The sequence below is a fragment of the Hibiscus syriacus genome, unplaced genomic scaffold, assembly GCF_006381635.1.
Source record: "Hibiscus syriacus cultivar Baekdansim isolate YM2019G1 unplaced genomic scaffold, ASM638163v2 tig00110386_pilon, whole genome shotgun sequence".
NCBI lineage: Eukaryota > Viridiplantae > Streptophyta > Magnoliopsida > Malvales > Malvaceae > Hibiscus > Hibiscus syriacus.
Window position 1 is genome coordinate 426,473 of NW_024062716.1, and position 14,137 is coordinate 440,609.

General features: G+C 31.3%; 1 protein-coding gene across 1 annotated transcript; it reads right to left on the reverse strand.

Annotated features, from left to right (window-relative positions):
* Positions 1 to 1,922: 1,922 nt before the first annotated feature.
* On the reverse strand, positions 1,923 to 7,632 carry LOC120122335 (heparan-alpha-glucosaminide N-acetyltransferase-like). Its single transcript, XM_039141475.1, has 13 exons — positions 7,369 to 7,632; positions 4,720 to 4,857; positions 4,424 to 4,508; positions 4,165 to 4,238; positions 3,750 to 3,856; positions 3,409 to 3,526; positions 3,185 to 3,301; positions 2,990 to 3,081; positions 2,665 to 2,731; positions 2,510 to 2,588; positions 2,339 to 2,430; positions 2,114 to 2,257; positions 1,923 to 2,023 (listed from the first exon to the last, which is right to left on the reverse strand). The coding sequence occupies exons 1-13, from the start codon at positions 7,630 to 7,632 to the stop codon at positions 1,997 to 1,999; spliced, it is 1,404 nt and encodes a 467-aa protein (XP_038997406.1). The 3' UTR covers positions 1,923 to 1,996.
* Between the last annotated feature and the right edge of the window lie 6,505 nt (positions 7,633 to 14,137).

Here is a 14,137-nt window from a genome sequence, read left to right on the forward strand (position 1 = left end):
AATATGATACATATAAAATAAAAAATAAAAATAAAAATATTTTTTATTTTGATTATATATTATGTATGTGTTTGATTCAAGTTTTATTTTTTGTATGTATTTTATTACGTTTATTTTTAAGGATTAATTTCCATAAAAGATTTTCTATATATTATTTTTATTTTTTTATTAATTTTGTCAAATAATTTGAATTGATATTTTGTTTATTAATTTTTATGTTTATTTTTATTAAATTATTTGTTTAAAACTTTTATAAAAAATATATAAATTAGAAATAATAGACAAAATTATATTTTCTATGAACTTTCATGTAAATATTCACTTTAAATTTGAGAACTCAACTCTTTGAGAACTCAACTTGTTAATAAAAAATATGTTTCAAGAACAATTGGGTAAAATATACATTATTCATATTTTATATTTATCAAACCAAACACTATGATCTTACATTTGTTTGGTAGTACAATATTATCAGTAATATGTCCAATAATATTAAAATTTTTTTTTGGATAATCAAAATACTTTTATTATATGTAGAGAGGGGAACCGATGTGATGATCGTCTCGCTAATCTGACATTTGAGAAATATGGGGAGTTCACATTCTGGATAACCAACCAGAAGAGATAATAGAGCTGTTAGAAAGGGATTTAGAAGGATAATGTGTTAAAAGATGATAGGCTATTATCCATAACCACTTCGTTTGTACCCAAAAAAAAATTCATCTGAAAGAACCAACACAATAAAAAACAAAACTCTACAAACGCAACACCAAACGGCTAAATTGGCCCATTACCGATCCCGGTAAATTATTTACCAGAGTAATGGGCCAATTTGGCCGCACCAAACTATACAAACAAATCAAACAATTAAACAAAGTCCCCAGTTCTGAACCAAAACAACCGGGCCAAGGACACAATCCTTGCATCCAACCAACTTATTCCTAACACAACCCCACCACCCAACACACTCCTTGACGTCCATGATTCCTATTACCCCCACTATACCAATGAACCTACTCCAAGTAGTCCAAGAGGACCTTTGCATATATAACCCACAAGCGCCTAAAATTATAGACCACACCGGAATAAAGAAACAAAGCACAAATGAATGGTCTCTATCATCTACCCGCTCCTCCTCACAAAGTAAGCATCAAGGAGGCACATGCAACCCTGAATCAAAAGCAATCCTAGTAGGCAAATGATCATACATCGCCATCCATACAACAAAACTGCACGTCGGAATGTGATACCTCCCCCAAACCGCCTCATACCATCCCACTTTTTCCCTTTTGCTTCTAAACAAATCCCAAACATCCTTAGTTTTGTAAGGATCAATCGGATCCCCGTGCACAACAAATATAATAATAATAATAATAATAATAATACTAATAATAATAATCATCATCATCATCATCATCATCATCATCATCATCTATACCTATGAGTGTGATACTCATAATTTATACAAAATTTACAAGTTAACATATATTTTGTTGACGTGTTATATTCATTTAATTTTATCCTTAATTTACCCAAATGTTATATTATTATAAATTTTATTATTTAAAAATTATTGTATTTAGTCATCAACTTAATATATCTATTAAGAATAAAATTCACTTTCCTCCTTTCTTAGGTAGAAATTATTAAAAAAATTGTATCTATGGATTATTATATATATATAATATGTTAAAAAATTTACTCAGATTTTGTAAAGCATAGCAAATTCTAGTAAATGCAAGTGCAAGTAACCTTTTCATTTCCAATTAAGCTGTTTTTCTCAGTGCCAAAATGATAAAAATATTAAATTTTCCTAAAGTAATTGGAAGTGTAAATCTCAACTCTGCTCAGTACTGTTTATATACAAAACACATTTTCCCTGCCTACACTATACCTCTCTGGTTTCAAGTAAGTTTTAAGTAGAGACAGTTTAAGGTGATCGAAGAGGTAAAGAAAAAAACCTATATTTCCATGGATTGCAAGCACAACTGTCACTTCATCTTCCAATTCCAATTAGGCTAAGCTGGATGGTTGTACAAGTTCAAACCAGGCTATGTTAGGCTGCAAAATTTCTTGTAGAGTGGTCCAAATTGAAATTACAATCCCAACTTACAATGTTATTTTGAGGCTGCTTCCAGTAGAATCCATGTATAATGATTGGTATGATATTGCAGGCTGCAAGGATGTATAATATCAATGCATGCTTCCCCATCCACTCCAATACCCATGTCGCTCGTCGATATCCATAGATCTCAACCTATATCAAAGTTTTATAATTGAATCTGAATGCCTCTGTATAAGTATTATAACAAATGTGAAAAAGGGTTCATTGATCTACCAGAAGATAGATTCCGGCAAGGAGAAAGCCGGCAGCACCAGCAGTAACACACATGTAGCTGAATGAGTAAAGAGCCTTGTTAATACGCATTCCTACAACAACAAAGCAGATGAACAGCCCATGAGACCACTAACAGTGTGCTACTACTGCAAGAGCACTAAATCACCATACCAAAAATGTCCAAGGCAAGCCCCATGACTAGAAAAGCTGAAGATGGAATTAGCCACAGACGAATTCGATCCCTGTGATCCTACATTCCAAACACTAATCCATTGATATGTTTCTTGTGAGAAAAGAAAAGAAATAAATGGAGAAGAAATTGTCACCTTAAAGTGGACGAGTATATGCCCATAGTGTAAACCAACCAAGCAGGTCACAATCGCCATCACTGAACTACAACCAGAGCATACAAGGTCAGACCATAAGCATGCAAATAAAGCACACTGAAAATCAAAGTAGCCTAAATCTTTTTGGACTTCATGTTGGTTTATGAAATGTGGTCTTACAATAGTGCACATAATTCATTGTTACTCTTATCAATGACTACCTATTCGTACAAGAGGATAGAATCCTATCTTCATATTCCCAGTACATTGGAGATAATTGATGAAAAAGGCATTTCAGAGGGTGGGGAAGAAACTATAAACAAACCTCAGAAGTCCTTCAGGTTCAAATGGGGCTTGACACCATGTAGGGGCATCAGAAGGAAATGGGCCATAATCAGGTGAGTTGATGCTGCATTGCTATCAAAATGGGGAAATAGTACCGAACATTGGAAATAAATAGGCTAAGGGCGGTACACAATGCATATAAACAGTTAAAACAAGCTTTCGGAGGAGAACATACCTTTGTTCTTTCAAAGACTGGTTTCCTGTACAAATGTTGAATACCCAGTATTGTTCGGTCAATCATTCCAACCACATTACAGGCTGGTCCGGTGTCACCACGTACTCCACATTTCACCTTCGAATGGAAATGGACAAGACAACCTGTGCTTAGTGACTTGTGCCTTTTGTCAAAGTCTGCTATAGTCAAATGCAAGACAATTTCGCAAGGAAAGAGGAACTAACTGAAAGAATCTTTGCTCCCGAAGAAGAAATTGAATCTGGAATCTGATATTGCCAGTTGGGTACGTACAAGCCATAAGACAAGGAAATATATATGACAGTAAGCACAGAAGCTGCAAGCCTGAGAGTGAGGAAGAGAGACAGCACATCAGTTAACAATTTGAACTATGAGAATGCAAATTTAAAAAACATCGGTTACCATATGCGAATACTCGTAACAATACGGTATCCTTAAAAAATGAGAATACTGGCATATGGATGAAGGGTGATGATCATGCAATAGTAATTGTGATGTATGGATGCCAGAATAAAAATGAGTTACCATTTGCTTAAAAAACACTTACCACTGAAATTGATACTTCCTCAGCAGAGCTAATTGTGGTGTTGCATGATCATCACCCTTCAGCCAAATCTCGCACAATGCTGCTACTAAATATGCTATTGCAATTCTCTGGGAAGGAGGGCCGGCAAAAAGCAAAAGAGAACAAAATATTATCCTACAGTAAATAATTAGCATTACTTAAAAAGTTAAAACTCCACAACCAGATCTCATCCCATTTCGTTCCTAAAGCATTTCCACCTCCAACTTGCTAAGAAGTTTGAGAAATAATGGACTAATGCTGTAATAAAACCTCTGAAAAGCCAACTTAGTAAACAGTTTTTGCTTAACCTACTGTACATTAAGGAGAAAGCAAGTGGCCACCTTAGAACACCTTCATTCATTATTCTACCAAACAAAATAAAAATTTGGAAGCACACCTGCAGTATTCCCATCAATCTCATTTGTTCAATATCCACCCCATATGTTAAATTTTTGAGCCCATGGAAGAAGCCTCCTGTTAGTGATAAGAAATTACCAGACTATCAGACAACCGAATTCAAAATTAGACAGTAAATACTCATGTGATACATTTATCCCTGAACTAATGTTAGAGGTCTGCCCTATTAGTGTGGTAAGAAAATGCATACAATATCCATCAGCCATGACATATTGTACAGAGTTAAACAAATAAAGAGCCACCTTGTAAAAAAAGGCCTAATATCAGAAGCTTTAATGCCCGCAATATCGCCTTCCTAGTTGCAGTAACTCTGCAGGAAACTCTCTGTGCAAAGAGTAAAACAGTTAGTGCTAAACTCCTAAAAGATGGTGACGATACTTGAGACACGTAGCATATTTGAAACCAGAAAGATCATAGATGTATGATGTGATATAGAAATATTTCTGCTTCCTTACAGAGCATGGATCCATTAATCTCGTTTTACATGTAACGAGTTTTTAATTGAAAAAATATACATTCGAAATGGAAGCAGTACCTTGTATGTCAGTCCAATTGAAACACCAACAATGAAGAGGAAAAATGGCATGATATAATCTGCAAAGGTTAAACCATCCCATGGTGAATGATTGATAGCAGGAAGAAGGCCACCAACATCATCAACAAGTATCATTAGCTGCAGCAAAAAAGAAAATACAAAAACATATATATTTAAAATAATTAGAGCAATATCATACTGATGAAACAACATAATACTGAAATCAAGAAAATAGAAATTATAAAATAAAAGAAAATTTGTGCAAATGCTGAAAAGCTTAGTACAAATTTTGACATGAACAACATCTTCAGATGGAGACATCATGATTTATTCGAATGGTCTGGATATCGGTTTCCTTTTAAGAAAGAAGATGTCTTAATTCATGTTCTTTACCTATTCATATTGTTGAAAAGGTAACTTGATGATTAATCATCCAAAATACTTAATCTCAAACTGATAGGAAATGCTAAAATTTCATATTTAACAAACCAAGTATAGAGTAAAATTATAACCTCGGGAAGAATTAAAGAGCACTGCCCCAAATATCCAGAGAACAGGGTAGTGAGTGGATGGATATAAAAAATACCTTGATCGTGATACCATGTTAAGGACATATTTATGAATCAATCACAAACTTATAATTTATACATTATAGTTCTAATGAGTTATATAATCAAGGGTAAACTACGTATTTAGTCACTCAATTATCACTTTGGTTCTGTTTTGGTCATCCAATTATTTTTTTTAAAATCATACCTAATGTTATATTTTGTTCTGTTTTAATCATCTACCGTTAAAAATAAAAAGAACTGCTAATGAAATATTTTCTATTTTTTTTCAATGATGACATGACACTACCTTATGGTGACACATCAACATCACTGTTAATTTTTTTAATGACAGGTGATCAAAACGAACTTTAGGTATGATTTTTAAAAAAAAGTTGGGTGACTAAAACAAAACCAAAGTAATAGTTGAGTGATTACATATATAATTTATCCTATAATCAAAAGGGTCTAAACACGAGGGAATTTCAGAAAATAAAAAAATACCCTAGAAAAGTATATTCTTTACCTAGAGCTAGAGATGTAAATGAGACGAGACAGATCGCGAGTTACTCGAGATTGACTCGGTCAATGCTTAATCAACACTCGAATCGAATGAGTTTGACTCGAGTTCTTAACGAGTTAAAATGAGTTACTTGATACTCGACTCGAAAAGCTTGCGAGCAACTCGAAAAATAAATATTAAAATTTTATTTTAAAAAAAATGATATTATTAATAATATTAACATTTATTTGTTGTTTTTTTAAATACGATATAAGACTCTCATGTACTTAAGATTTAGGTTCGAGCTCGAGTTTGAGCTTCAATCGACCTAAATCTGAGAATGTTTTGAGTTCAAGCTTTTTCGAGCTTGAGTGGAGCTTCAATTTTTGATTTCGAGTCGAGCTTAAAAATTTTAAGCTTGCGAGCTTTCGAACCGAGTCGAGCTTCCATTTTTTATTTGAGTTTGAGTCGAACTTGACAATTTTAAACTTGCGAGCTTTCAAGTCGAGTCGGGCCTAAATTTAGAGTTTTAAATCGAGTCAAGCTCAACAATACTCAAACTCGACTCGACTCGTTGACAATCTTACCTAAAACTTACACTAATTGAAAAAAAAACATCAAAAGATAAATCTATATAGAATAATTATGCTACCCAAACTCTTAATTTATTTTTCTAAGTTACTAGTGTTGGATACTCCAATTATACCAAAAAGCTTCAGAATGTGTAGTAGTATATCAATGTCATATCCATATCGGAAACCCACTCCGAAGAGAGTAAACAAAATAACAATAAAAAGTGGAATTCACAGTGATGAAAATGATAAAATAAACAAGTAAATATTTATATAATTGAATTACCCACATATACATGATTATTAACTCAAATTTTATAAATCTATTGAAAAATATATATAATTTATATAATTTTTTATATATATATTCTATTAAAAATATATTTTCGTCCTCTAGAATTTTAAATTGGTGCCTAAATTTTTAAATATTACAATTCATCCTTAAATTATGGCTAACATTCTAAAATAGTCCTTAAAACTTAAAATATTTTAATTTCATTCTCAAACTATGACCTTCATTCTGAATTGTCACCAAACTTTTTGAACATTTCAATTTCATCCCAAACTATACATATAAAATAATCACATCCGTTGTTAATAAGATCGTTAGGCCAAGTTATATTATTATGTTTGAAAAAAAATTTAGGTTAAATATGGTTGAGACTACTCACATATTTGGATGAATTTGGAGATGAAATTAAAAAGTTCAAAAGTTTGATGACCAATTTAAAACGATGGTCATAGTTTAGGGATGAAATTAAAATGTCTAAAAGTTTAAGAACTAATTTAAATGAGATTCGTAGTTTGAGATTAAATTAAAACATAAAAAAATTTAAAAACCAATTTAAAATGAATGTAATAATTTGAGGACATATGATGCAATTAAGTCTTATAAGAATCTTAACAAAATATATGGTTGGAGGTTGTTAATTTCTATAAAACACCACCAATCAAAATCTTTGATTTTATTGTTTCTGATAAAAAAAAGTAAAAGGTTAAGCAGCAATAAGATGGAGAGAGATTTTACCACAATGGTGAGCCCCCGGAAAACGTCCAAGGAAACAAGCCGTCGGCGGTGAATCAAGGGGCATTCATCAGCTTTGTTAGCGGTGTTTGGGCCAGAGATCTGAAGAGCCAACCGATTCAATTTCTCATCATTGTCATCATCATCGTCTTGGATTTTCTCGACATTGCTCGAATCAATATCAATGCTCAAAAGATTTTCTTGCGCATGAACGGAATCCTCTGAATCATCGGCGTATCCCTTGATTGGTTCGTACTCGACCGCCATTTACGGCTCCCTACAATGTTCTTTTTCCCTCGATCAAGCTAACATCGCTTAACTGGTAAGGAATTGAAAAGATTAAAAGGAGAGACAAATGTTTTATGAAAAAGAAGCCGAGAGATCAGAGGTGGCATTTATATATTTGATCCCAAGGATTAAGGGACGAGTTTTGATATTATTAGAAAATCATTTTTAATTGAAGTTAAGCAAAACCTTTGCTAGTAAATAACAAATTGAGCTAGTCATGTATATATTCATCAAATCATATTATTTCATTCAATCTTTTAACATATATTCAATTGGAAGGTTTTTTTTTCTTAATACAAAAATAAGTACCTAAATTTTGTCTCGAAAAACGTTTTAGTACCTAAAAATTTTTCGTTAAAAATAGGTGTCTAACGTTTTCATCGGAGATTTTTAGGTGTCTGGACCATAACGACCATTAAATTTGGCCGTTAAGTGACATGTGTCACGTTCGGTTAATTTTGAGAATTTATTTAAAAAATTTAAAAAAGTTATTTTAAAAAACCTAACATATACAACCCGCATAACCCCCTCCTCTTTTCCCCTTCCCCTTTCCATGGTCGTCGACCGACCATCCGTGATAGTCACTGCCACCTTCATCGGCATCGGTATCGACCCCCAATCAAACTCCCGTTAACCTTTCGTTGTAAAGTGCCCCCCATTTGCCATAGAGAAACCTTCAAAGGTTCGTCAGATTTTAAGATATCATCACTTATTTTTGTCAATTCCGGTCAATCCCGACATCCATAAGCCACACTGCCACCACCATTCGAACCACTGTGCAATTCCGATCAAAACTCAAGTGTTTGGCGATGATGGTGACCCGAGATGAACGACGATAGTTGGTAATGGGGGTTGAAATGAGATATTTTAGTTTTTTAGTATTTTTTTATAATTTCATTAAAAGTTTGAGTTTTTATAAATAAATTATGTTATTTTTAAGTTTCTTTTAAAAATAATATTTTTATTATTAAAAATATAACGGTAGACATCTAAAAGTGTAACTGAGAAAACATTAAACACTTATTTTTAGCAAAAAATTCTTTAGGCACAAAAAACGTTTTTTGAGGCATTGTTTAGGCACTTATTTTTGTATTAAGTCTTTTTTTTAATTAATATAGGATGCTTACAAGTAGCAGTATCTTTTTTAAAGACTCTTAACCATTTGACAATAAACTTCAAATACCATTGGTGCTCAAACCTGAGACCTCTAGAGATAATAACCACTCACCTTTACCTCTTCCTACCCACAAATCAGAGATTTTGATAGGCATTTAACTATAAAAACTCTGAAAGATGTGCATGGATTCTTTGTAGATTTAGGAGTCTTGTGATAGATTTTGAAAGTGCATGAGATAAATTTTTGTTTCTGAGTAGTCTTCAGTTTTTTTTATAATATATATATAAATGGCTTCGTTCAAGGTCTTTTAGGGTCATAAGTATCAAGCTTTGTTATATTATTCATAATTTTGAATGAATAAATTCCTAAATCTTGAATGATCCGGTATACCAAAAAAAGTTATTCTGATTTGAGAACGTCTAAAAGCTGCATTTGATAGACGGGCGTTCTACACAGACTTGAGACATAGATACATTGAGTATGAGATTGGGAGGAAGTGTTTTTGAAATTTTTTCATGGAAGAAAATATTCGATTTGGTCAAAATGAAAAATTAAGTCCACGGTTAATCGATCTGTATTAAATGATCGAGAGAATCAGTCCTATGACGTATCGATTAACTCTACCTCCTGAGCTAAATCAAATGCATAAAATTTTTTATGTTTTGATGCTCCGAAAAATACCGATTTGACCCATCTCATGTTATTCGATATGAGTATATAGAGATTTGACCAATGAAAATAATAGATTTAGATTTTGGCTCATGAAGTTAAAGAATCATGCAAGAAGAAAAATTTTGTTATTCAAAGTATTTTAAGAAATCCTAAATCTGAGAAGGCCACTTGGGATCCAAAAGATCGATTGAGAGATTGTATTCTTACCTTTTTCATTTCAAGTAAAATTTAAAGACATTGTTTTTAAGAGAGAGTTGTAACACCTCAAAAACTGTTCCAAGTTTATTTTCAACGATCAATTATCAGAAAATAATTTTTGGGAGTTCATTTAATTATTTTAAGTCTCTGATTGTGTGATCATTGAAAAGGATTTGTTTGGATAAATTAGGATTCAATTTGATTTTCAATTGAATAATAAATTAAAATGAATAAAAGTTCAAGGACTAAAGTATGAACATTGAAAGCTTGATGCTTAAATGAAAATATGGAAGAAATGGAAGAATTGTTGGCTTGATTAGACCATTTATTAAAGATAATTGATTTTGGTGATAAGCATGCTATGTGTCAGTTTCTTATATTTTAGTCTTAAAATGTCTAATTTATAGTTAATGAAAATTAGAATAAATGAATAAAAAAAAGAAAACCCTGAAAGAAGGGTTTAATCCCCAAATCTAAAAATCTTCAAACAATAAATGGGAGATGATATTTCATTCATCTTCCTCAAAATTGCTAAACACTATCAAAGACGTTTAAAGGAGTTATAGAGAGAGAAACATTAATTTAACTCTAAATTAGTGATTTAATCTCTAACTTGAAAGTATATTTAGAAAGCCCAAGTTACCAGTTATCAGTTGATGTTATTTGATTCATCATAAAAAAATAGGTAAGTGCAACCTTAACCCTAAATTTATTTAAGAGTTTAAGGAAAATTAGAATTTATGTTTTTTTTATTAAGACGATGAACATATATTTTGAATCTATGTTTTGTTTTACTAAGGGGAGAAGTTTTTGATGGAAATCCCTAAATCTAAAGAGAAAGCTAAAGTCTACGATTACTTCATTGACTTAAATGTTTTAAAAAGTCAAATTAAATGAGTGTAGTCATAATCGAGTCTTTGTGTGTACATGCGTGTGCATGTTCCTGTTGAGTTAGGATTCACTTATATAATATAATATTTTTTAGTTTTACACAATAGGATCGTTGGATGAGTAATAATAGATGATTGAGATTAACTCATTGTTTTTTTTTCCAGCGAATACCTTCTCATTTACTACTATTAATCTTAGCCATCTATTTTAATTTATCCAACGATCTTAAATCTGCGTAAAACTAAAAGAGTTTTACATCGTGTAGTAGGATCCTATATATATATATATATCAATTTTGATTGTGTATGTTGATATATTTATTTGAATTAGACTATATATTTTGGCTCACTTAGAGCATTTAAGATGGTAGTTGTGTTGATTAAGTTCTGGTAAGTTATTTCGATGTTTTGAGTATATTAGGTTTTGCTTTGATTAAGACTGAGGTTAACTGCTATGTGAAAATAATGTCCAATTTGTGAATATGGATTAAAGTAAGCATTATACTCATATTTTGTGAATATATGAACTCTGGATATTTCATAATCTCTAATGTTTGAAATGGAGGCTTGATAAACGAATCAGACTAAATTGAGCTGTGTTCTTCCGCTTTGTGACATAATGTACTATGTGTAAGCTATGACAATTACTTTGAAATGTGAAAATTGAGCCATTGATCATTTAGTTGAGTCTCGAATACAACTGGTATGTCATAGAGTCAACAATGCTTGTGTGCGGGTTTTGTATAAAGTTCGAACTTCGACGAGGTAGACAAATGTTGTACATTTGAATTGTGATCTCATCGGAATGGAGGGATGGTGATTATTGCGTGATGAGATGGGATTCGAGTGAAACTTTTTGAGGTCCATGATTATGCAAATGTAAGTTGACAACTATTTCAAGTCATCATACCATTTCACAATCATCTCTTATTCTGCTCTCATTTTTATCTTCAATATTTCTTGAACAGTTGTCTCTTCTATCTACCTCTGTAATAATGTTAACCTAGCTAAGTACAAAACTAAACCGGAGATGTCACATTTGATATTTGGAACTTTTTCAAAGTTGGATTAGAATTAAATTGATCAACCGTACTATTAAACAATCGTTAAATATTATTTTAAGGGCTAAGTTTTCAATCATATCAAACGTGAGGGTTCTATAACGATTAAAATCATCAAATGGATTAAAAAGATAAGTTTTCTTATTTAGGGTTTATTTAGGGTCTGTGAGTTTTTAAACTACCAAGTGAGTATTAAAACTCACCCTCCCACTATTGTAACCCAAGTTAAAAATTTCAAAACCCTAACCCACATAAAACATCTAAAAATTACTTTGGACTTTCAAAACTCAGTATCCAAATCTACAAATTTGGTCTTCTTATGTCACGAAAAATCCCTAAAAGCATACTTCTTTACCAAGCAACATAAAATGACATATTTTAACTTCAAAATACACTCAATATGCATCAAGAATACAACAAAAAAGTACATCCAAATGATTACTATTTCATTTCAAGTTCATACCATTCATTTGACATATAACTACAATATCAGACTATGTCAATGCTTTGGGAAGAAAATGTCAAGTGGAAAAAGAAGTCCAACAAAATGAGGTACACGACATGAATGTATGGACCCACTTATACTGATTTACAAATATTTTGAGAGAAGCCTTCATCTAGCAAACTTTAAACCTTTATGAATGCATTTAGGGTTATTTTGTTTCCCTAATTCCTCAAATCTATAGGGATCCCTTCTTGCACATCAACATTGCAGTCAATATTCTAAGTTTGAGTTAGCCTTTTAAGATTTCAACTCAAATTCATCTTTGGTTTTAAGACGTCCTTTGTAGATTTTTATCTTGAATCACCTTTTTATTCTCTTTGTTTAATATCATTGTCGAAACGGTTTTTTTTTCGAATGAGATTTTAAAAGCCACACCAATTTTTAATTATTATCTTGAAATTAAATTTAAATTAAAAGTGAATGTGATTTTTTAAAAAAAAAACTTTCGTCTAAAAAATTGTTGGATTTGCTTTACGAATAAAAAACATGATTCAAAGAGTCGCCACCAATATTTGATTAGAGTGTGATTGGGCACCCAAAAAAATATATTTGCCATTTTAATAAAATATTAATTTTAATTAAAAAGACAAACTTGGGGTCTGCTTTACCAAAATTTGAGTTCGAGAGTCGGTTACGTGTGGGGAAGGATTAGCACCCCACAACACCCTAAATCGATACCTAGTCGATTAATTAATTGTTTTTGCAATAAACTTTACAAATTCAAACTTAATTTGACTTTTGATCCCATAAAACAACAAATATGAATTTTACAATATTCAAAAACACCCAAATAGACTAAATTAAAATTATTGAGTTTTTAGAAAGATAAAGAATATTCGATTATTTAAAAATATCGAGATCAAATCTTAGATGAGGTATACCAATCTTTTCTCGACAAATTTAAATAGTCGAACATTTCTTTTTCTTCCATTCCCAAATTTTAGTGATGAATCAATTTTTAGGTGTTACTAATGAGATATACTTCTAATTTAAAATTGTCAAAAGCGGATATCTAATACGTTAAGGCAACCCACTTAAAACAATTTTAAATTAAAAGGATTACCCTTAATCCAATTATGTAATGATGTCAAGTTATACACGTGACGGTATCATGAAGATCGAACGAAAAATACATGCAATTATATCAGCATTTTAACAATCAAATAAAATTCATATGACTTTACACATTAAATTAATTGATGAAATTAAAAGACAGAAACCCATTTGATAGAACGACTAACACACACACACACATATATTACACACATGAATACAAGACATACCATTTGTACAGCAAGCATAAATATATATTAACTTAATGAGCATAAACAATATTTCTTACATAAAATAACCCATTCACCCTAAAAACATGTGAACCTCCACTAGCATAATATGGTCTATTTATGCATGAACCTAACCCCACATGACTCCAAAAAGTGGATCACCTAAACTTTTGGCAATTTAGTGGATGATTTATAAACTATGTTTAGTGGGTTCAATAAATAAAAGATCCATCATTTATGCTATATCAATTAACAAACATAAATATACTATTAATATTATTTACTTAAAGTTGAAAATAACATTTAATAATATAATATGTACATGCTATATATATAAATGTCATTATAAAATTAAATCTACTGCTAACAAACCAAATGAGCTGAAACGAAATGAGGTATAATTAAACATTCAATCTTAATAATTAGAACATGGATTAAAATAAAAATGTGCTTAACTAATAAGGGTATGAAAAGAATTAATCCAAAATAATAAAACAGAAAAAACAAAAATGAAAATTAACGACAACAGGACAAATAAAAAACAAAATTCGAAAATGATCATACAGGTGACTAAACTAAAAATACGCGGTTAAAGCTAAGGGGTACGAGAGCAAATTACCCTAAAATCTTGGTGGCTAATAATTAATTAACCCAAACTATTTAATATAAAAGCTACACTAAACCTAAACCTAAGTAAATCACACAGAACAACACACACAACAGCTTTGTCCCTCTCATATCTCTCTACTCACAACCGG

What these genes read in the sequence shown, in the direction of transcription:
- LOC120122335 (XM_039141475.1), bottom strand. Translation starts at nt 7,632, where the DNA reads ATGGCGGTCGAGTACGAACCAATCAAGGGATACGCCGATGATTCAGAG. An exon ending in GATTGATGGGAATACTGCAG is followed by an intron (nt 3,857 to 4,164) that starts GTGTGCTTCCAA and finishes CCTCCTTCCCAG; the next exon opens with AGAATTGCAATAGCATATTT. An exon ending in GAACCTGAAGGACTTCTGAG is followed by an intron (nt 2,732 to 2,989) that starts GTTTGTTTATAG and finishes CTCTGGTTGTAG; the next exon opens with TTCAGTGATGGCGATTGTGA.